The 21025-nt window shown below is 37.9% G+C and overlaps 5 protein-coding genes across 7 annotated transcripts; 3 read left to right on the top strand and 2 right to left on the bottom strand.

Annotated features, from left to right (window-relative positions):
* Positions 1–122: 122 nt before the first annotated feature.
* LOC138135732 (BRISC complex subunit FAM175B-like) lies at positions 123–1578 on the top strand. Its single transcript, XM_069054581.1, has 3 exons — positions 123–251; positions 370–454; positions 506–1578. Exons 2-3 carry the CDS (start codon positions 371–373, stop codon positions 1394–1396), a joined length of 975 nt encoding a protein of 324 aa, XP_068910682.1. The 5' UTR covers positions 123–251; position 370; the 3' UTR covers positions 1397–1578.
* Positions 1405–4647, bottom strand: HPS1 (Hermansky-Pudlak syndrome 1 protein). Of its 2 annotated transcripts, none has more exons than XM_069054578.1 (8): positions 4281–4647; positions 4090–4233; positions 3928–4040; positions 3632–3877; positions 2917–3582; positions 2701–2821; positions 1834–2033; positions 1405–1781 (listed from the first exon to the last, which is right to left on the bottom strand). In XM_069054578.1, exons 1-8 carry the CDS (start codon positions 4395–4397, stop codon positions 1604–1606), a joined length of 1785 nt encoding a protein of 594 aa, XP_068910679.1. In that variant the 5' UTR covers positions 4398–4647; the 3' UTR covers positions 1405–1603. The 2 variants fall into 2 exon arrangements, with proteins under 2 accessions (XP_068910679.1, XP_068910678.1); XM_069054577.1 differs by having other exon boundaries at positions 2701–2846; positions 2918–3582; positions 4281–4644.
* Positions 4648–9980: 5333 nt separating this feature from the next.
* Positions 9981–11547, top strand: LOC138135733 (2-acylglycerol O-acyltransferase 1-like). 2 transcript variants are annotated; one of them, XM_069054583.1, is made up of 3 exons: positions 9981–10140; positions 10443–11241; positions 11294–11547. In XM_069054583.1, exons 2-3 carry the CDS (start codon positions 10449–10451, stop codon positions 11449–11451), a joined length of 951 nt encoding a protein of 316 aa, XP_068910684.1. In that variant the 5' UTR covers positions 9981–10140; positions 10443–10448; the 3' UTR covers positions 11452–11547. The 2 variants fall into 2 exon arrangements, with proteins under 2 accessions (XP_068910684.1, XP_068910685.1); XM_069054584.1 differs by having other exon boundaries at positions 9997–10140; positions 10419–11241.
* A 786-nt stretch (positions 11548–12333) lies between these two features.
* On the top strand, positions 12334–14447 carry LOC138135731 (2-acylglycerol O-acyltransferase 1-like). The gene is made up of 3 exons (XM_069054580.1): positions 12334–12515; positions 13298–14156; positions 14219–14447. The coding sequence occupies exons 2-3, from the start codon at positions 13298–13300 to the stop codon at positions 14374–14376; spliced, it is 1017 nt and encodes a 338-aa protein (XP_068910681.1). The 5' UTR covers positions 12334–12515; the 3' UTR covers positions 14377–14447.
* Positions 14448–19070: 4623 nt separating this feature from the next.
* epsilonCOP (coatomer subunit epsilon) lies at positions 19071–20396 on the bottom strand. The gene is made up of 4 exons (XM_069053686.1): positions 20236–20396; positions 19732–20178; positions 19451–19675; positions 19071–19396 (listed from the first exon to the last, which is right to left on the bottom strand). The coding sequence occupies exons 1-4, from the start codon at positions 20335–20337 to the stop codon at positions 19259–19261; spliced, it is 912 nt and encodes a 303-aa protein (XP_068909787.1). The 5' UTR covers positions 20338–20396; the 3' UTR covers positions 19071–19258.
* Between the last annotated feature and the right edge of the window lie 629 nt (positions 20397–21025).

Below are 21025 nucleotides of genomic sequence, written 5' to 3'. Positions count from 1 at the left end.
TGTCAAAAAATTCTGCAACAGAACAACGAAACAATTTGTTAGAAAATAAAATTGTTAAGCAAGCGCCAAGCGACGAGAACTTAGAAGTTTTCGGAGTTCGGAATTCTCACTTAGTTCAATTTTGACCGGTGACGGGGAGAGCAGCACTTGCGGTGTATTTTCATTTTCCGTGTTTTCTATGGTCGTGACTCCTTTCTGTTGCAGGTTTGTGTTCTGTGTGTTGCATTGACGAATTTATATTGTGGTTGCAGGTATGTTGCAATAATTGTTAATAATAGAATCTGTTGATTGTAAATGTACATAAAAAAATTGATTTGACGAGAATAAATTAATTAAAAGTGATTACAAGACGTGAATTTTTTATTTCAGAATGATTGAAACTCTAACAGTGTCCCTGACGGGGCCCGCCTTTTCCTTTCTATTGTACGAAAATATGAAAAGCAAATTTTGTCAGGTGGGTGTGCCGCGGATGACAACACCGATAAATTCATATTTGTTGTTTTAGGAAGGATTTTTAATAGGGCATCTAGTCGAGAAAGAAACCAAAACAATCACAGATAACGATCAACAGCAGATACACCTTCAAAGAATCATTCGTATTAACTGTGCAGTGCCGTGTCCGCAGCCTTTTTATTTTTATGATGCAATCGGTAGAGTGGACACTGAAAAAGTGAAAACTTTCCTAGGTGACTTGGCACCTAAAGTAATAGCTTGGTACAAGTACAAACCTGCTTCTAGTTTCAATTTTACGTTTAGAGAACGAATCATTCATAAGCAGCTGAGTACCTTGTTCAATGTACCTCCAGAGTTCTTCACTTGCTGTCTCATGATAGGTGAAAGTTCTGATAATAATTCTACCCACACGCATACCCAGACTTTTGTAAGATATATAAGTCACAGTTATGAACAATTACCGATGCACATAGTCAACTTAAGTGATACACACAATGCATATAAAAGCCCAGAACAGCCTTCCGACACTTTCTTAGATATAGTTAGGGGATTGAACATTAATTTTAAGAAGGCAGGGGGGACTAACGTCGTCACAAAAATACAAAATGCCTTACAAAAACACATAGAAAGTACCGTGGAAAATTTAGCCGAAGCGGAAAAAAAACTTTTCCAGTTGGAAAGCGAGGTCAGAAACATTAACAACATGGTCAAAAACAAAGACCACACCAGTGCCTCAAACAACAAAGAGAGTCAGTTGAACGACTTGATCATGATGGACACCGACCCCACAGACAGCCCCATCAACAGTCCCACCAAAGCTACGCCACGTGGACGCGGCAAATCCAGCACTCCCAGATCCGGAAAACGAAATAGCCAAAGCCCCGCGAAAAAAACTACTCCGGGGGGGCGCGAAATCGTCACCAGGTCGAAGAAAAAAATCTAATCTCACAATTATCTTCACCTAACTTATTTGTATTTAATTCCAGTTTTTGTGTAATTGCACACTTTTAACTTTGTTCAAAGTTAAGCTGTAAATGTTTGTATAATTTGTTACGTTCTATAACTGTTGAGTTGTGTATTAATAACCTGACGATTTTGTAATAAACTGTACACTGTAAATTACAATCTGGCATCAGTTAGTTCGCTAGTTTCACAATAAATCTATCGGATGAGCTTTCAGTCCTCTCAGTTCCCAAATCGTGGCCGCCAATCGCCTCGTGTGTTCCAACACGCAAGACGCCGTCACCAGCCCCAAATGCACGCAGAACAACTCGTAACATCGTATCTTGGCCGAAGACATTTTCGGAAAGCAAACTTCCTTCAGTTTCCTGCGAAAAGTCGCCCAAACATAAAAGAAAACTCGGAATTTCACAAATTTACCGGTAGAAGTCGCTACCGAGCAGCCCTGGCAGTGGCAGCGCTTTGGAAGAGTTTGTCGGATAGACCAGCGGCTTCATGGGGGTCCCGCTGGTGTCTTCGAACCACACGAAGTAAGCGTAGTTGAAGATGGTGTCTTTCCACATCAGTGACAGATTTCCTTCTTGCAAGTGGTTCCGCGAGAATTTGATCATCGCCCAAATCTTGAACGGAAATCGACAAAAATAACACCAACAAATTGACAGCTCATTTAAAATGTTTCCAACATCGAGTTGGCTGTAATTTATATGTACAAAAACGCATAGATTTGCCGCCTCTTAATGATTTGTAAATCTGATATTTGACAGTTCGTACCTGTTACTGCAGTTTTCGATTTTAATAATTATTTTTCAAACTGGAGGTAACAAAGGAGTCTCCTCATGTAGGACGTTGGTTATTACATGGTTTAAAGGCCCCTTATTCTAGGTAACCGATTAATCATGTCATTTTCCCGAATAGTATAAGTACACTATTGTAAATGTCAAAATTCCATCGCACACCACGATGTTAGAAACATTTATAATATTAGTTTCATAGGAAAATAACGCAGTCAAAACGATAGACCCTCAATAAATGTTTGGTAAAATCACATCATCAACAATAGATAACTTATAAAGCGTAAAATATACAAAAAACTTAAAATTTGTTAATCATTCTTAATACTAAAAGGTACGATTATTATTGGAATTAACAAATAAACATTAATTCAACATTTTGTTTTTAACACCTAACGTCAAATACCCAGCCGGTAATGTCACTTTCACGCCGCTATTTATTTTTTATTTTGGTGATCTTTTTATTGGTAACGAAAAATAATTTCCCGTTGTTTACTTTGTTTTTGGTGAGCCTGTTGGTCTCATCCGCGCTGAAGTCTAGAGTGGGTGCCGTCACCCGATGGCTGACGCGATCCACGTACAAGAAGTGGACCAGACCGGGAAACTCCTCCAAATACTTATTAATCGTTAGGGAATCTCTAGTGCAACGTGATTAAGGACAAAGACTGTTACACATGTTGGCAACAAGACGTCGTTACAATGAAAAGGATATGATCCGAGCGTGAAGTTCCTGATCGACTTGACCTTGAGGAACTCATTGTAGCTGTTCAACTTTTCGGACACGATTTTGGCGACCTCTGCCGTCTGATTCCTGGTAGAAGTGAGAATCTTGTCGTCGACGGCCATCAGACTCAACAACTGTTTCAAATTTTCCAGCAGACCCAGAGCCAGAGTCTCCGCCCTGAGCAACGCCTCGTCCGAGGTGGTCTTCAAGAAATCGAGATACTTCTTCCTGATGATGTCCCACTTTTTGATCAGTTGCTTGGCGGAGTATTCGATCGTGTTGTTTTTATTTTTCTTGAGGGCATCGTTCAGTCTTTTCATTGCTAAATCTAGATTCTCGAACGCGGGTCTCAGCGTGTCCACGTCTTTCTGTATCTGGACCAGTTGCATCGTGTGCAGGTGGAAGAACGCTTCATACAGACTCGACGAAATCGCCAAATTACCCACTTCCAGCAGGTACAACAGATTTATCCCTTCGCATATGGGGATCACGTGGACGACGTGAGCCAGACAACACGGATTTTGATCGGACCCGGCCAGCAGAACTTGCAAACTGTCGACTTTATAAGTTGTTTGTTCAAACTTTGTTGCGCTGCTCTGGGACACGATTGTGGCAAACAAGATGTCAGGAGCTGAGAGTTCTTTGGCGTTTTGACTGGAACAGCCACACTTTGGTGTACAGACGCGACAAACACCGACATTACCTAGAGTAGAGCGAGAGGAACTTGTTGTTGACCAACACCATCGCGTGTATTTTTGAACAGTCTATAGATGAAATCAGTTTGTCAACGGATTTGCGCAGGATTTGAAGAGTTACAGAACTGACGTCTGAATTGACAATTAACTGTTCCACAGCCTCTACAAACACAGCTTGGTCGTTGTTTTGTAAATGGACCCAACTGTCAATAAGTCGCGTCGCTGCGGCCGCTCTCTTCTCACAAACTTTCAGTCTAGAAACAAATCATCAAGAACAAAATCGCAAGTTGCTGTTTTAACTCACTGACACACATCCGGACCACACAAATACCTAACTACAGTTATACAAATGTTGATGTACTTTTTGATACTGTGAATGTCTTCTTGTGCCACACTCACAAACAAATACCCCATGTACTACAAACGAAACAATTCATTGATGTTTTTTTTTTTAAACTTCACCTACCTCATCGAAACACATGTTCAAGCCGCCCTCGCACTGGATGGAAGTATACGAATTGCCAAACTGGCAATTCATTATTCTTTGGGAGGTTATTATGGGGGAAAAAATTTGTACGAGAACATTATCGTCGACGACAACATCGGAATTCTACAATCATGTTTTATTTTGTGTTGAAATTTTCGATCTACTTTTACCTCTGGATTGACGAAGCCTTGTTGAGCGGCGAAGTCGCGAATGTGCTGAGAAAACTTTTCGTCGTATTTTGTGTAAACCACATCGTTCAAATGGTCAAACACCAACAGACACTTCATTATAATTAAATCTTAAACATCTCTTATCACAACAGAGATTAAATTGACATTTTGAACGTTTTGTTTGTATTTGTTTGACGTTGATTTTGACAGGTAAATGACAGAACAGAAGCAATCGATCATTAACGAAATTTGTGATGCAGCCAACATTACATTTGCACCTAAAATGCATTCTCGTTAAATTCACGTTGTTTTGGCATAATGGGAGGCCATGGAAATTTTGCATTTAATTTGGTAAAAGTAAAGCTGTCTGTTGAATTAGGTTATGTTTTTCTAAGTTTGATGTTACAAATAGCGTCAGTGCTAGGTGAGTGCTAGTGCATTGTTGTCAGTTTTACTACAGGGTCATTATAAATGATTGTCCCATCGCAATTGGCGTTGAAAACCCACACAAGTTTTGAATGTGCCGCCAGCTTCGCAACGTTAGACATACTAATAGAGTAATAGACAGATTTTTTTTTAGTGTCACTCATATTATGAAGCTTGCGGCACATTCAACTAAGCCAGTAGCCACCAACGCCTATTGCGATGGTACAATGATTTATAATTACCTTGTAGTTTTAATTTACCATAATTATTTTGTGAAATTCGAATTTTAATTGTATTTTTCTTCATACCAATATGTATACCCTGTAGTTTGCAATAAAATGATACTCAGACATCGCGGGAAATTCAGCAACATTTTATGTTCATTTTGACAGGTTCGCATGTCAGGCACTTTAATGACGAAAATCAAACTGTCACTGTGTGTCCAACTCCAACTTTAAAAAAATAAATCATGGCCTTCCCTTACCCTTATGCCAAAACAACGTGAACAGTGTTTAGTCTTTTAAATTTGTATTTTGTACTATTGCGGGCAAAAAAAGTGGGACATCAACGTCATTGTCTTGACTTTTAATGTGAAATAACCTTTACCTGATTTGAATTGATTGACGTTGTCATTAAGTATTGTAGGTTGTAGGGAATGATTGTAAGTAAGCACGTAGTGAATATTTATTTAATGTAAAGTTCCAATCAAAATCTACCTTTATCAAAAGAAGAGGGCATTTGGAAAAGGAAAATAGGAGTATAAAATAAATTCTTAAACTGTCAGCTGGAATAGTGTCAAAAAAAAATGACAATAAAGCTTGAACTACATCGAATTTTTCAAAACTGACAGAAATTTGATGTCCCACTTTTTTTGCCCGCAATAGTACATCTCTACTCTCTAGACTACTTTAGACCACACCAATAAAACGTTTCGAGTTCCTTGGTTCTTCCTCGATGAAACTTTCCTTCCTTATTTTGTGTATTGTTGGTTGCCGCTTTCCCTCAGAGGATATTTTTGCGAAAAAATATGAAACAAAAATAATGAGAAAAGAAATGTTTATGGATCCTACGTTGTGTTTTGTTCATAATTTAGTTTGATTAGGTTCCACGAGAGGCCGTACCTTCGGAAGGTTTTCAAAATGAAATTAAAACGATTGAACACACTTCACTTAGATTTTATCAGAGATTTTATTTAACAAACAATCGTGTTTGGAGATGTTTGTCCCAACAAACGCCAAACGGTATAAATAAATAACTGAATTTAACACGTTGATGGACATTTGACTCGCGGGCCGCGAATTGAGATATTGTGGGTTCATTTAAATTCATGCGTGGAAGACTCAATTGGTACGGACAAAGGATCACAGATCAGCTGTTTAAATCTACGCTTTTACACGAGTGGTGCGTTCTCAATCGACTCTCCAACGTCAACTTTGATGATAAATTTAAATGAACGCACGATATGACTCATGGATAAATGACTAAGCCTGGGCAAATACCGAAGTTTCTGCCGCGAACAGCATTTAAGTTTAAGAGTCTGGTATGCCAACTACCTCACACTATTGTGTATTTTTTCCTGGTAAGCGGTGCGCGTGCCATTTACAAAATCCTGCAACGAAATGCTATCTCCCTATTGGTTACTCTATTCCACTAACCAATAGGGAGGTCGCATTTCGTTGCAGGAAGCTGGATTTTGTAAATGGTGCGCGCAACCGCCTATCAGGAAAAAATAGACTAGGTATAGGTAAAATCGCGGCCATCCAAAAGTGAACGATAGCTCGCGAAAATTTCCATATTTTTCGTTAGATTAAATCAGGCTGTATTCATTGGCGTTCGTGCAGCAAGTGTTACTATTTTATTAATAAAAAGTTGTAATAATAAAAATGAGACTGAAAAGTAATTAATACATTATTAAAGTGAAAGTAAACTTTAGTAAAGAAACCTTTCCAACACCTATTCGCATTGGCCCCTCTCAAGCCTGTTTTCTTGCCAACCCCTCTTTTATTGAAGATGCAAGTCTTACTGCAATGTAATTCTCTCGCCACAGCAGCCAACGACCAATTTTCTTCTAGCTTTGCAATAGCCCTAGCTGTCTGCATCGGAGTGAGATGTGGCATTTAAAAAAAATAGTTTCAATAATTTTTTTATCATTAGTGTCAAACTTTGACATTTTAGGACGCCCATGATTTAAAGTAAAAATCAAACTATAAAAAAAAACGTTCACTTTTGGATGGCCGCGATAGTAAAGTAACGCTTAAGGTATAAGATTATATGGCAGCACTAAAATTATCCCAATAATGGAAACCAATATTGGCGTTGAGATGGTTGTCTCGGCTCGTGCAGCTGCATCCCTTTTCCTTGGTTCAGGGCAGGGCTTAAAAATTTGTGATAGAACATGTTTTTGATGTTTATTGTAAATTTTGTAATTGTAACGAAATTCCCTTTAGTACTTTATGTCTTGAAAACAGTAAAGATGATTTGTAATAGTATTGTATATTTAATAAATAAATATAATTTCATCGGTACGCATTTGTTTTGAGGCCGGCTCTGGAATTCACAACAGAGAATTGCTTGAAGTATGATTTATGGTTGGGCTGACCGCCTACTGCAATTGCGACAAAAGGGACGTTTATCTCCGGTCAAATACTTTTAAAGGGCCATATAATCTTATACCTTAAGCGTTACTTTACTTTGCATTGGTTGGTATCACGAACTTCTTAAACTTCTTTATTTAAAAAGTTTGTGATTGGTATAGAATAACCAAAATCCGCTATTTTGCAAGGTAAGGGCAACGTTAATGGTCTATCCGCTCGCAACTTTTGCTCAGCATTAATTTTCATTTTTGTTTGTTATTGGGAAGAAGTATTTATCAAAAGCAAATACACAAGTCCCTATAAGTAGTTACTATCGAATTCATGAAAAACTAGTACAGCAAAATTTCGTTGGAGAAAATTGGGCTACATGAAAATGTCAAATATAAAATACGTAGTAACCAGTTAACATAAAGTAGGTACGTAGAAACGTTACACTACAACATTTTTGATAAGTTGACATATCTAACTACGACGTTTTGTTGTCCTGGTTTTTCATTAATTCGATAGTACTATCGACCTGACCTAACAGGGTTATCATAGAATCCTAAAAAAATGTGCATACAATGAGAGTGTACCACACAGTATATTTACCACAAAAAAATTTCAAATTATTCTTTAGTTTCTGTTTTATACGACTGACCTCTTTTAGCTGATAATAGACTGTATAATAAAAATAAAATTCTGTTCGTTGATAAGCGCATCACTTGAGAACGGCTGAACCGATTTGGCTAATTCTTTTTTTTTGAATGTTCGTAATAGTCCGAATGAGGTTTTCATGCGAAAAAAAATTGGAAAAGTTGTCCGGAAAATTGAAAATCCGCGAAAAACTGAAAGTGCTTTTTTCTATGGGAACGACTGAACCGATTTGCCTGATTTTTTTTAAATGTTCGTAATAGTTCGAATATGGTTTTTTAGAAAAGAAAAAATGGAAAAGTGCTTTTTTGTATGGGATCGTGGACAGGAACGACATATTTAATTAATTCTTTTTTTTTGTTCGATATGCTCCCGGGGTGTAAATTGAATGTTTTCACTTGAAAAGAAAATGTGGAAGATTTGGAGAAAAATGTAGAAAAACCAGCCTAATTTAATAGTTATTAACATTAAAAGTCAGTCACAGATCTTATTATAGTTACATAAACATACGTACGTACGATTTTACCACTAAATTCACATTTGAACGTTTGTTTGGGAGACGAAAATATCTAAAAGCTTAGTAATCAGATTTGCTGATTAACTACACCTTCTGGCAGGTACTTACGCATTTCAGGTAAAAGTAGGCCAACTGAAAAGCCGTTTATTTCATTTCAAACATTTCAAATAATGCAACCCAAACTACACGAATTCTCAAATTTTCATCAGGTAAACCCTACCTTTAGCTCCGAGTCAAGTAAGAGATTTTAATAGTGTTTTGTATTAAATTTTTCCGGAAATCATAAAAAAGACGAAATTTACAAATTTTAGAATTTTTTTTTACAAATTCCACAAAAATCAAGTTTGTCAATTTTGTTGACAACTGTAGTTAAAAAGTAATTTTGCGTCTTGTAAAGTCTTTCAGTACTAGTCCGGAAAATTCAATTTTCCTGTGCGTAAATAAGCAGGAAAATGTTGTTTCCAAGACGATTTCCGGAAAATAAAATTACATTTGTTTTTACTTTTGTGTTGTTTCACGATCTATCCAACAAATGTAGTTGTTTTATTTCTATTCCAATTTATTGTCACTTAACAGCTGATTGTCAAATTGTGAATCAAACCAATCGAATTAAACAATCTGATTCAAGTAAACACTTGAACATCGATCTTGCAATCGAAATCGAAATGTAAATAAAACAGCTTGAGATTCATTGTGATTTCAAATTTAATGGAAGAAAATAAATCATTTGTTTGACATGAAATTCTGACTTAATTAAATTGTGACTTAAATTCTGGAACAAAACTGCATGGTTCCAACTGGATCACATCCCAGGCACATCACATATTTCCAGCATTTCAGCAGTGTAGAATACTGCCTATAGAATTCATCTCCCATGTAAAATTCCTCATTTTTAATTTTTTTTTTAGACATTTCCAATAGCTTTTCACAAAACGAACCCAAACAAATTTATTGAAATTTGGACAAGACAACGTCAGCTATATAAATACAAAGTATATAACACTCTCATCTCTCACCACAATGTTCACTCATTTTATAGACATACATAATTGTAAAAGAACTGTGAACGATTACATTTCAACAAGGTGACAATTTTTTTCTTTTAGATGGTTATCAAAGTCATGCAATAACAGTATTAAATGAATGCTACCTATTCATATTTTGAAGATTTATTAATATGTTTTTTTCTGTAATAATTTTATGTTATAGAGACAAAGAGGTTGCAAAAAATGCTCTGCGTTCGTGCGTGTAAATTTACCAGGTGCATAAATAACTACTATAGGTACATATTGTAATATGATTTTGAACCTCCAACGCGAGCAACAATGTACCTAACTAAATAAAAATAAGAATAAGAATTTTACATCTTGTTACAGTGTTCTTTGTAACATAAAAATATGGATTTTTTTGACTACTTTAAAAACTGTAAGTGATCGACATAAAAATGTGATTAAAAAAGAATTTCCATTTCCATTGATTTTTTTTGTATTCCCCGTTTTGAATTTGTTGACTCACATAATTAACAACAACAAGAAGTATATTTTAACCACACTACTGCTAAACGATTAGTGGAAGTAGGAGCGAGGTGTTCTCAGGTCGTCGTCCTCGCATGTGCAAGTAATCCTCACATAACCTGTGGACGCTGGACACAGCTAATATTTTTCGTAATCAATCCACTCACATCAAACCGGTAAGTAACGTTAACGTTTTCTTGGGAATAATTAGTTTACGGCGGGTATTAACAAAGATGTATTTGTAAAAAATAAACCTAAACATGAAAAAAATTTCCTGCGTAGTAGAGCAAAAATGTAAAAACTCGTTCAAAAACTTTGCAAAGTAGCGACCTTCGAGCCTTTTCTTATCAATTTTTCCGAATGACTTTCCACTACATTGTTTTCTGTGACCTCGAACAAAATTTGCACCTCACCTTCACGATCATACAAAATAAAATTGATTGTAACCAAATAGGTACCTACTCGATTAAAATTTTAGCCGAGCATGGTTGAACTGTTGGAACTCGTCGCCGCGACCTCCTGGTTCTGGACATTCTCCATCGGCTTCCTCATCTCCATCGTCGGCTCGATTGCCGTTTTGTTCTGTCCCGTCATCTGGTGGCTGCTTCCTCTGTACGCGGCTTGGATCTGGTATGACCGCAAGACCTGCGAACGCGGCGGTCGCCCCATCACATTGGTGCGTCAGTCGATATGGTGGCAGCTGATGCGCTATTACTTCAAACACCAGTTGGTACGCGACGAGAGTGCCACCTTCGACTCTAAAAGGAATTATCTGTTCGCTTGCTTCCCCCACGGCATGCTTCCCGTCGGTACTTTCGCCTCTTTCGTCGATGGGTACCACCAGGTCTTCCCCAACCACCGACCCTACACCACAGTCTTGAGCATCCAGTTCTGGATGCCCGTGATCAGGGAACTCTTCTTGTCGGTGGGGGCGGTCTCGGTGTCGGCGCCCTCCATCAAATACCTCCTGAACAACGAGAAAGGGGGCAATATCGTGTCGATCTTAATAGGGGGCGCGGACGAGTCCAAGTACAGTAAGCCGGGGAAGTACAAGATTATTCTCAACAAGAGGAAGGGTTTTGTCAAGATGGCGCTACAAACGGGGTCGCCACTTGTTCCGGTCATATCGTTCGGCGAGACTGACGTTTTCGACCAATTGGACTTCCCCGGATTCGGGTTCTTGAGGGACTTGGTGAAGAACACGTTGCAAATTGGGTTGGTCATTCCCAAAGGGACGTACTTGGTGTGTCCCAATCGTGTGCGAGTCTCGACAGTTGGTGAGTCCCAGTTTTGTAGCAAACAAACAAACAAAACATTTTTTTCTTGTAGTGGGGAGACCCATCGATGTGGAAAAAACTGACAATCCTACGAGTGAGCAGATAGACAAGTTGCATCAGGAGTTTGTCGATGGGATCAAGAAACTCTTTGAGGAGTACAAAGGCAATTACGTGAAAGAGCCAGAGAAGACATTTTTGGAAATTGTTTAATTAAGAAGGGATTCGGATCAAATTTAAGCGAAAGTTCTCTTTGGCCGATTAAAGACATAATTTTTACGTTATTAAATACATATGTTGTGGTGTTGAGACGTTTATTTATTTTGACAGATCGAGACCTAACCTAAAAATGCAAATGAAAAAATGTTTTTGTGCAACTTTTTCAAGTAAATATGAGGAAAAAACCGAAAAAAAGGTAAAAGAATGATTATATAATGTCAGTAATTACATTTAAAAGGAGTTACAAGAGTGTAGATACTTGAGGTAAAGTGTTTACTTCTTCGACGTTAAGCGGGCAGTCGTAGAAATGAACAGGAAGAAACGTATGTGGGTTCCTGTGCTTTGAAGCTTTCAATTCCGTTAATTGCTACAGAATGAAATAAAAATAGAGAGAGAACAGTACAAGATATTGTTTTATTTAACTAAGTAAAGAGAAACGACACAATAAGAATTTGAAATTTAAATAGACCGAGCAGATTTCCCAATAGATTTGCGCACTTCAATTCAGACTTGCGGCTCAGCTCTTTATCCTTTGTCCTTTAAAATCTGACTATCCACTAGAGCAAAGTCCCGACACGACACTCCACTCCATCATAACCAAACAAAACTGAATAGCCCCGAATCGATGGATCCGGGGGCCGTAATAACCAGACATACACCTATGCCCGTGTGAACAGTCGAACTCACGGATGAACAATAATAGAACCGGCTAAATTCCAGTCGATTGGTCTGCCACAAAAGCTCTCGTATTACGCTCCCTTCCGCGGTAATTATACAACATTAAAATTTTTCCTTTGTCGTAGTAATCCTATTACGACGCTTCGCTTCGCGATTCACTTCTCCTAAATGAAATTATCACCGCGTCTTATCACCAGGTACGCGACGACTAAAGAAACAGATTTAGGTGTGCCGGGCGCAGAGTGGGGTCTTCATTTTTAAACTTGACGAGAAAACCACGTTGTTGTCAGTTTGGTGGTGTGCAGTCGGAGGACAGGTTTTGTGCGATGGTTGTCTTCAAACGATTGTTTTGGTGATCGATCGTGGCTCTCAAGTCCAAGGTAGAGTTTGAAATATTTACCGAATTGCCGATCGATCAGGCGAATTATCGGAGCGTTTGTTTGCTCTGATGGAGAGCGAATAAAAAATCAGAAGTGACACTGAAATTCTCTACTCACGAAATAACAACATCGACGTAGTTCTCGTTTTATGTTGTTTTAATAGTTTGTGGGTTGTTGTTTACACCGACTCGTTATTTACCCAGACATTTTCACTCACTCTGTTAGTCATTAGCAAAAAGTATCTGAAAATAAAACTAAATATGTTTCCCGCATTTTGTTATTGATCAGCGACAAAAATTCAACGATTTAAATAAACTTGACCCAGAACTCTGTCGTGACAGGAAATTATTTGAATTTGATAAAAGCGCAGTGGCTCAAGGGCAAGGTCACATTTCCGGCGAGATTTCCAATTTCTTCTTTGATTCTTGAATTATTTTCTTTTCTAATTTATCTGTATAATCTGTATCTGTAGTAATCGCTTCACAAGAATCAATTTAACGGCGTCAGTGCCAAACAATTTCCATTTAGAGGTTTATATTGACAAATATTTATCTCTAGTGCAATCTTATCAGCATCACTCTCTAGTAGGTACCTACATATGGAGTAAACACAAATGACAGTTTCCAAGTAGGTACCTACCAAGATAAATTTGCAAATAATCATTATATAATAATTGTCCTGGCTCAGTGTGTCAGTTTTCACAATCCGTGCTGCCGAAGAAATTTGAAGTGGTACCACGCGTACCAAGATTTTCACTCTCAAATAGTCTTCCTACCTTTCAGATGAAAATCTTGGGAATCGAATTCGCGCCGTTGCGCATACCGATGCATCGCCGCTTCGAAACCTTGGCGGCGGCGGCCTGGTTCGTGGTGATCGCCTTCGGGGGCTTCATCGGGTTGATCATCTGCATCTACCTGCTCTTCACCAGCTTGTGGTGGTTCGTCCTGTTGTACGCCACTTGGATCTACCTCGACAGACACACTTGCGAGAACGGCGGCCGCATCAGCGTGTGGGTGCAGAACTGGCGGTGGTGGTACCACTTGAAGAACTACTTCCCCGTGAATTATGATTGTGCCCCGGGTTTCGCCCTCGACGCGAAGCGCAACTACCTCTTTTGTTGCTTTCCCCACGGGGTGCTGCCTGTGGGGCCGTTCAACGCATTGGGGAATGCTTGGTGCGAGTTTTACAAGACGCATCGAGAGTTCAAGGTGAAATCGGCGATTCTTCACCAACATTTCCTGTTGCCGTTCGTGAGGGAGTTGGCGTTGGCGGTTGGGACGATTTCGTGTTCGGCGAACTCTCTCAACTATGAGTTGAGCCATCCGGAAGGGGGGCACATCGTGACTTTGATGCCTGGTGGTGCCATAGAAGCCTACAATTGTCATCCCGGGAAGTACAAATTCGTGGTGAAGAACAGAAAAGGATTTGTGAAGTTAGCCTTAAGAAATGGATCGCCTCTAGTGCCTGTTATCTCGTTCGGTGAAACCGACTTGTTCGACCAACTGGAAGGCCCTACTCTACGCAAGTTTCAGGAATATATCAGGAAGTTTTTAGGGTTAGCGCCTGTGATGTTTATCGGAAGAGGATTCTTTCAATACTCGTTCGGAATCATTCCACAAAGAAGACCAGTCACCACAGTTGGTAAGATGTCCATGTAGGTATACACCTGGTGGTAGTCTAATCAAATTTACGTTTTTTGGTAGTGGGGACCCCGATTGAAGTTACCAAAGTAGAAAATCCTACAAAAGAACAAGTGGAAGAACTGCACGATACGTTCATCCAATCACTGACAACTTTATTTGAAGAGTACAAATACAAGTACTTAGAGAATCCTGAAGAGACGTGTCTCGAGTTGCAGTGAAGCTCAATACTGTTTTGTTTTTGTTTTCACTTTTATATTAACACTGTTATAAAATCATTTTTTTTAAACAAGTGTCTTACTCCCGATGCCACCAAAATCTAATTCCAACGCTAGTACCACCTCCCAAGAACTAAACAATCGACAGGTTAATTTTTTTGCAAGAAAATTTCTCAAAATACAAAGAAACGAAGGTAATCGTGTACCTCTACATAATTACCAAGATAAGTCCAACGTAAATTTGTAATGAATTATCTGATTCTGATTCGCATTTCAGATTGTTGAAAAGTTTTGAATTTTGGATCAATCCAAACAGCCTTGGGTTGCGGAGGATCTCGCTTATCATTGAAGATACGGCAATGATTCTTGCATCGTTGGATTCCCCTCGTTCTCCCACTTAATTTTCTGTAAACTAATTTATTCCCTTATTTTCAGATTATAATAGTTATTTATGCAACGAGGTTCTGTGTAAATTGGGCTTTTCTAATTGCCCGAGAGGCCAGATTGAAATACGAGCGTAGCGAGGGCAATAAATAATATAAGTAGTGCACCAATAAAAAAAAATAAAATGCCTTGCAAAGGGTCTTGTCATTGCATGCGTCAAAAATTTTCTTCAAATGTCTCCAAAAAAAAAACAGTTTATACAGTGTGATTTTGCAAGTTGTTCAGATATCTTAACCTGAGGTAGTACGTGTTAAAAGAAGGTAAAATAACTCAACTTGCCTTATTAATGTTAATGGTTTACAAGAGAACCAAAGGAATCACTTTGTTTGGGAAACGCTGAAAATTTTCAAACTTGGCGGGCAGTTTTGACGTACTACCAACCTAAAACCAATTTTATATGAGCTCCTTTGTTAAAGATACAACGGGGCAGGAATCAGGAATGGGAACAGTGCGATGCGGGAGGGTGATCGAGGTTGACACTTATTAGCCCTAATTAGCCCTCATTAGAGATTTTGATGACAATTTTTCGATTTCGAACAATGGATCAAGAAACGTAAAAACACGGCAAAACTAACCGATTTTTGGCGAGCCTCGAAGAGAGATACAGGCTCTTGAATTTTGCGTTTCCCACAAGACACAATGCTTCTTTGAAGATTTTTAATTTTTTTACAGCCAAACGGCTACAGAGAATATCACAAATTTTCTACCAAAATAGTTATGGGTACCACAAGACCAGAAACTGTCATTTTGCAAGTGCGAGCACAGGTTGTTGTCCGAGGCGTCAGACGAGGCTTTTACAAAACAGTTTTTGACCGTGTAATAGACAAAAAATTTCAGCCGAGAATTTTTTTAAAGCAAAAGAAATAATTTTTGTTAAAATATTACCGGATAGGGAAATTATTTTTCTTCCATTGGCAACATCTTTGACAATTCAAATCAACTTGTCAACATCAGAACACATTAAACGGGCATCTGAAAGTGCAATTCAAAATTTACTCAGAAAAATCATCAAGTCGCGCGGTACTGGAAAGAATATGAAACTTGTCAAAAATTCCACGTCATTGACACTCAATACCACCAACCTAAAAACTTTCATTAAAAGAATCCTCTTTTGATTTTCTTGCCTATAGGAATAGGTACTATGGAATTCACTGTTCAAGACGATTTGGGCGAATGAAAACTCAGTAAATTTAGACGAAGGCCAAAAAGTGATGATGAATTGTTTCCCCGACTTGGATACAACAGTTAACTTGGCGTTTCATACCTACTTCATATTGAATTTTGCTGCGTAACTTTGACAATAATTCAAATTAAGTTGTCAACAATGTTGACAATCTAATTTAAAAGTCATAGGCTACTTTAACTATAAATTTAAATATCTCACGGTAGTTATGAAAGTAAAAATTACCTAACGGTAAAAAGAAATCAAACTGTACTGCCAAGTAAAATTGCCTGTAATTCACGCCTCGAAAATATACCGTGCCTTCAAATAAATTCGGAATTAGAGCAGGCTGTGATTTATACAGGGTGTTATTCTAAATGATTGTAGTCGAAGTAGGCCATGCCCATGTTATTACATTTTTGCCGCTTTCATGTGAACTGTCAGTTTTGTCTCTGTCACTGTCATTTTTTGGGTGAAAAGTGCGGTATTGAGTTTTTTATTTATTTTTGTTAAACTAACGATTGAATCCAGAAATATTGAGTTGTTTTGCAATCAGTTTTAAAAATATTGAGTTGTTTTGCACCCAATTTAACTCCCGTGTGTGAACGGTGTGTACTCACTTATTCACATCATTTTGATGTTTTTTTTATGTGGAGCGGCAACCATAAATTTTACATTCAGTCTTCACGCCTACTTCGACTACAATCATTTAGAATAACCCTGTACAACGTGTCTCAGAAATAAGTACATTAATTTTAACCAGTGACAGTTCTCGTTAAGAACAACAAAATTTTTATGTATCATTTTTCGAAATATAATTTTCATTTCAGTATTCCCCCCCCCCAAAAAAATTAACGAGCTGTCTATTTACTCGCATTTTCTAGTTATTTGACCCAAAGAAAGTGACCGTGAAATAATATTTTTTGTAAAATCAACGCAAAACATAGTGTTTTAAGAATACAGTTTTTCCGCTCTGCGGCCGAGGTGACACAATTGAAGTTTTAAGAAAATGGGTGGAAAATGCGTCACAACAATTCACAAAAACAGAAGAATGCTAGAAAGAGTGGAAGAATCATCGGCGCCTTCGTTATTGTATTGACAATAACGGCGGTCACTTTGAACACTTCTTGTAATGGTTAGTGTTTACTGATTATTCTAATAACTTCATGGGAATTTTTACGGATTTTGTCATTATTTGGGTATGAGCGATTCATTAGGGTCAGTTTAAAATATTTATTATTAAAATTGTTTTCATTTAATATCCACCATATGATTCTCTTTTTTCTCTTCCACCCTTATCAATCTTATCATTATACGTTACAGCAACGGGCGCAGCAAGAAACAAGTGAAAGTTTTCTTGCATTTGTTTTTTGTTGTTCGCTTATCGGCATCGGCGAAGCAAGTAATCCTCATAAGCGGGTAACGAAATTTTTACCAAATCTTTCAATAATTTTAATTGGATAACTACCTATAAGGTTTACGAGAAATAGTTATTTATTTAACGAGTTCGTGTGTAATTTTGGTTTTTTTTTGGCATGAGTGGACCAGTTTAAAACTCGAGTGAAACGAGAGTTTTAAAGGTCCACGAGTGCCAAAAAAGCCCAAATTACACAAGAACGAGTTGAATACAACGTTTTTTTGTTCGACGAGCCCCTTAAAGGCTCCAAATCGCTAAAAATCTTTAAAATTAGCTTGACGTTTCGTTTTGATAAGTTGTCAAATTTATCAAAATCCGTTCACACAGGCGAAAATTCTCAAATTCTGACAGTGTCGAACAAAAAAATATATTGTTGCTATTAACGAGTTCTATTATCAGTTAAAATTTATGTAAGTACTTATTTCTGAGACACGTTGTATACTTTGTCTACTAACGGTTGGTAATAGACGTTCCAAGGTCACTGCTGTGCCTTTAAAAATTGCATGTTACCAACTTCATAATAAAATCACAGCCTACTCTAATTCCGAATTTATTTGAAGGCGCGGTACCATCCCAATGAAAATATCGTGTTATAGCGTGAAAACAATTTTAAATAAGTAAATTTTAAATGTTAAAAAGGTTTTTGTCATAATGCGGCTATCCAGTGCCAGTAAAGTAAAGGTGGCAGTGGTGGCACTGGGCTATCATTGTCAACAACCGGAAGTTACTCCAAATAAAATTCAGTATTACCAACTAACACAGTCCTTCTTGATTACTTGTAATTTTTTAAAATATCATTAAATTTTGAAAATAATTCTAACCTAACCTATCTTTCACACTATGCGAAAATTGTAAAAATGCATGAATTTTATTATGACAGTTTCCGTTTTTTTTTGCAACCACTGTACTTTCGATTTTTCGCCTGAAAAAATATTTAAACGGCCATACCCCCCTTATTAAGCAACATGTCACGATGAATCTTGCACCATTGGATTCCTCTCCTCAAGACGTTTTTTCTAAACCGAAAAAATTATACCTGGGTCCTTTCATTTTCGATCGCAAAAAACTCATTTTTTTTGCAAATAACATTCTTTAAAGTGGCTCTATTGCGATAATTCTTGCTGCAATGGAATCCTTTTGTCGAGTTCTATTGTTGACCACTTTTGCTTTGCAATTACAATTTTGTCAGCTCAAGAGGTGAATCACGCGGTGCAATAGTAGTTTATTTGACGAGTTTGTGTGTAAATTGGGCCTTTTTTGGCACGCGTGGGCCATTTTAAAACGCGAGTGAAACGAGCGTTTTAAAGGCCCACGAGTGCCAAAAAAGGGCCAATTTACACACGAACGAGTTAAATACAACGTTTTTTTGTTCGACGAGCCCCTTAAAGGCTCCAAATCGCTTAAAACCTTTAAAATTAGCTTGACGTTTCATTTTGACAAGTTGTGACATTTATCAAAATTCGTTCACATAGGAGAAAATTCTCAAATTCTGACAGCGTCGAACAAAAAAATTTATTACGAAATGTTGCTTAGTTCTTTTTAGGCTTATAGAACGGGGTTTTTTGCGGGTTTGTTCTGGCCAATTAGTTTACACAGAATTAATCAAGACAACGAGAAGAATCCAACGAGCCTAGAATCATCCTCTTAGCTCCAATAATAATTAGCGAGATGGTATGCAAATCACTAATCAAAATTTTATTTATCATTTTTACAGTAATAAACTTTATTTTTGCGTATTATTTAAATGCAGTTGTGAAAAGAAAAATACACCTTCGCTGAAAAAAATTATTCTTGTTTTGGATTAAATATGGAAAAATCTTCCAAGAAAAATTTAAATACATAACTTCTACCAGTCAACATCATTATGCTGGCAAAGTTGTAACTGTTGGGACATACTGCTGACAAATCCTTCCAAAATCATTTTCCTTCTGCTTCAGATCCTTTATTAATGGATGATCTGCATGTGCATCTTTCAGCTGTGACAAATACCTATTGGCAATCTAAAAATGCAAAACTCATTAATTACCACCTGAACACATATTGTCTGTCTTTACCTCAGGTGACTTTCCTATATGTCTGTGCAAAACAATCAAGTTTATCAAAGTATCTGGATAATTAGCATCCTTATCTAAAGCTTCCTGAAGTGCTGCTTCTGCCTCTTCATATTTTCCCTGACCAATAAATGCAACAGCTTGTCCATTAAGGAGCAGTGGAGTCGCTCCATATTTATCCACAAGCTCTTGATAAATATAATAGGCATCTTGTAATTTTTCCCCACCCTTGAAAACACAACTTATCCCACAGCATTCTCAAAACCACTACTTGTGCTACTTACACTAGCAACATTAACCCATGCCTGTGCAAGTTGTGTTAAAGTGGCATCATCATCTTTTTCTTGCATGTCTTTCAATTTTTTCCTCGCCAAGTCGACGCGATCTATCTTTAACAGTATGTCTATGATGAAAGCGACAGCTTCCAAACTTTCACACGCATGTAGCACACGATATGCAGCTTCCAGATTATTCTGATTCACGTATATCGTGGCAGCCACCAGAGCTAAAGTGTCGTTTTCGACGTTATTTGCCACTCTCTGGTCCAGCTGACCGACGATGGCTTCCCGTTTTTGCTTCGATGACAAATACTCCGCTAACAACCTCAACGGCTGTACTTCGTCGGGTGACGACGACTGGATTTCGTCGAGGACAACAAGAAATTTGTTTTGGGCCATGTAAGAACGGTACGTGTAGATGTCTCGCTGGATTGCCACCTCAGGAGTTGAGGGCTGCAACACACATAACCTCAATATCGTAACATAAGAGTCAAGTTTTAAAATATTTACCTTTCGCAGCTTTTGTGCTTCGTTTATGCATTGCTGGTAGTTACCTATGTAGTAATAATTTCTTATTTCAAATAGTTCGTCGTCGTGTTGCTGACGCGACATCTTGCACGTCAAAATCACCAAATGTCAAATGTGTCAAATACTGAATGTTGGGAATTTATCGGCTTCAGGTTGGCAATCACACTTTATATGACAACCTGTCATAAATGTTATCTAAAGGCGGCTTTACACCAAGGCAACAATTGGCAACATGTAGCACGCAACATTTTTCAAGGCGGCCAAAAGGCGACCTTACACCAAGGAAACAACATGGGTAATCTTGTAGTTTACGTCACCCAAATTGTGCATCGCTTCGCGCACCATGCTAAATGTGTATTGCGTTGCCAGACTTATTTATTTGTATCGAATAAGAGAAAATTCACAATTAAGATCACGTGACGGTCATTTAATTATACAATTATACTCTATCCAGGAGCCCCTTTACCACACATTGTTTCGAAACAAAGTTAAAAAAAAGCACACTAAACCAGGGAAACAGATCAATTAACAAACGTATTGGAGTCGTACACATCCAACTAAAAGACGCGCTCAATTCTAATTATCATCTGATGTCATCTGGCAACATGCAGAGTCTATGGGGCTGCGCGTATGAGATGCGCAGTTTGGGCGACGTAAACTACAAGATTACCGCAACATGTTGCGTGCAACGTTTTTTAGTAATGACCAGTAACATTAGACATTACTAAAAAATGTTGCAGGCAACATGTTGCCAATTGTTGCTTTGGTGTAA

The sequence above is a fragment of the Tenebrio molitor genome, chromosome 7, assembly GCF_963966145.1.
Source record: "Tenebrio molitor chromosome 7, icTenMoli1.1, whole genome shotgun sequence".
Lineage (NCBI taxonomy): Eukaryota > Metazoa > Arthropoda > Insecta > Coleoptera > Tenebrionidae > Tenebrio > Tenebrio molitor.
Note: the sequence above shows the minus strand (reverse complement) of the source record. Positions and strands in the feature narration are given on the sequence as shown.

What these genes read in the sequence shown, in the direction of transcription:
- LOC138135732 (XM_069054581.1), top strand. Translation starts at nt 371, where the DNA reads ATGATTGAAACTCTAACAGTGTCCCTGACGGGGCCCGCCTTTTCCTTT. An exon ending in TGAAAAGCAAATTTTGTCAG is followed by an intron (nt 455 to 505) that starts GTGGGTGTGCCG and finishes TTGTTGTTTTAG; the next exon opens with GAAGGATTTTTAATAGGGCA.
- HPS1 (XM_069054577.1), bottom strand. Translation starts at nt 4,397, where the DNA reads ATGAAGTGTCTGTTGGTGTTTGACCATTTGAACGATGTGGTTTACACA. An exon ending in TGTGGTCCGGATGTGTGTCA is followed by an intron (nt 3,878 to 3,927) that starts GTGAGTTAAAAC and finishes ATTTGTTTCTAG; the next exon opens with ACTGAAAGTTTGTGAGAAGA. An exon ending in TTCCTCTCGCTCTACTCTAG is followed by an intron (nt 3,583 to 3,631) that starts GTAATGTCGGTG and finishes TGGCTGTTCCAG; the next exon opens with TCAAAACGCCAAAGAACTCT.
- LOC138135733 (XM_069054583.1), top strand. Translation starts at nt 10,449, where the DNA reads ATGGTTGAACTGTTGGAACTCGTCGCCGCGACCTCCTGGTTCTGGACA. An exon ending in TGTGCGAGTCTCGACAGTTG is followed by an intron (nt 11,242 to 11,293) that starts GTGAGTCCCAGT and finishes TTTTTCTTGTAG; the next exon opens with TGGGGAGACCCATCGATGTG.
- LOC138135731 (XM_069054580.1), top strand. Translation starts at nt 13,298, where the DNA reads ATGAAAATCTTGGGAATCGAATTCGCGCCGTTGCGCATACCGATGCAT. An exon ending in AAGACCAGTCACCACAGTTG is followed by an intron (nt 14,157 to 14,218) that starts GTAAGATGTCCA and finishes GTTTTTTGGTAG; the next exon opens with TGGGGACCCCGATTGAAGTT.
- epsilonCOP (XM_069053686.1), bottom strand. Translation starts at nt 20,337, where the DNA reads ATGTCGCGTCAGCAACACGACGACGAACTATTTGAAATAAGAAATTAT. An exon ending in AAGCACAAAAGCTGCGAAAG is followed by an intron (nt 20,179 to 20,235) that starts GTAAATATTTTA and finishes TGTGTGTTGCAG; the next exon opens with CCCTCAACTCCTGAGGTGGC. An exon ending in ATATAGGAAAGTCACCTGAG is followed by an intron (nt 19,397 to 19,450) that starts GTAAAGACAGAC and finishes TTGCATTTTTAG; the next exon opens with ATTGCCAATAGGTATTTGTC.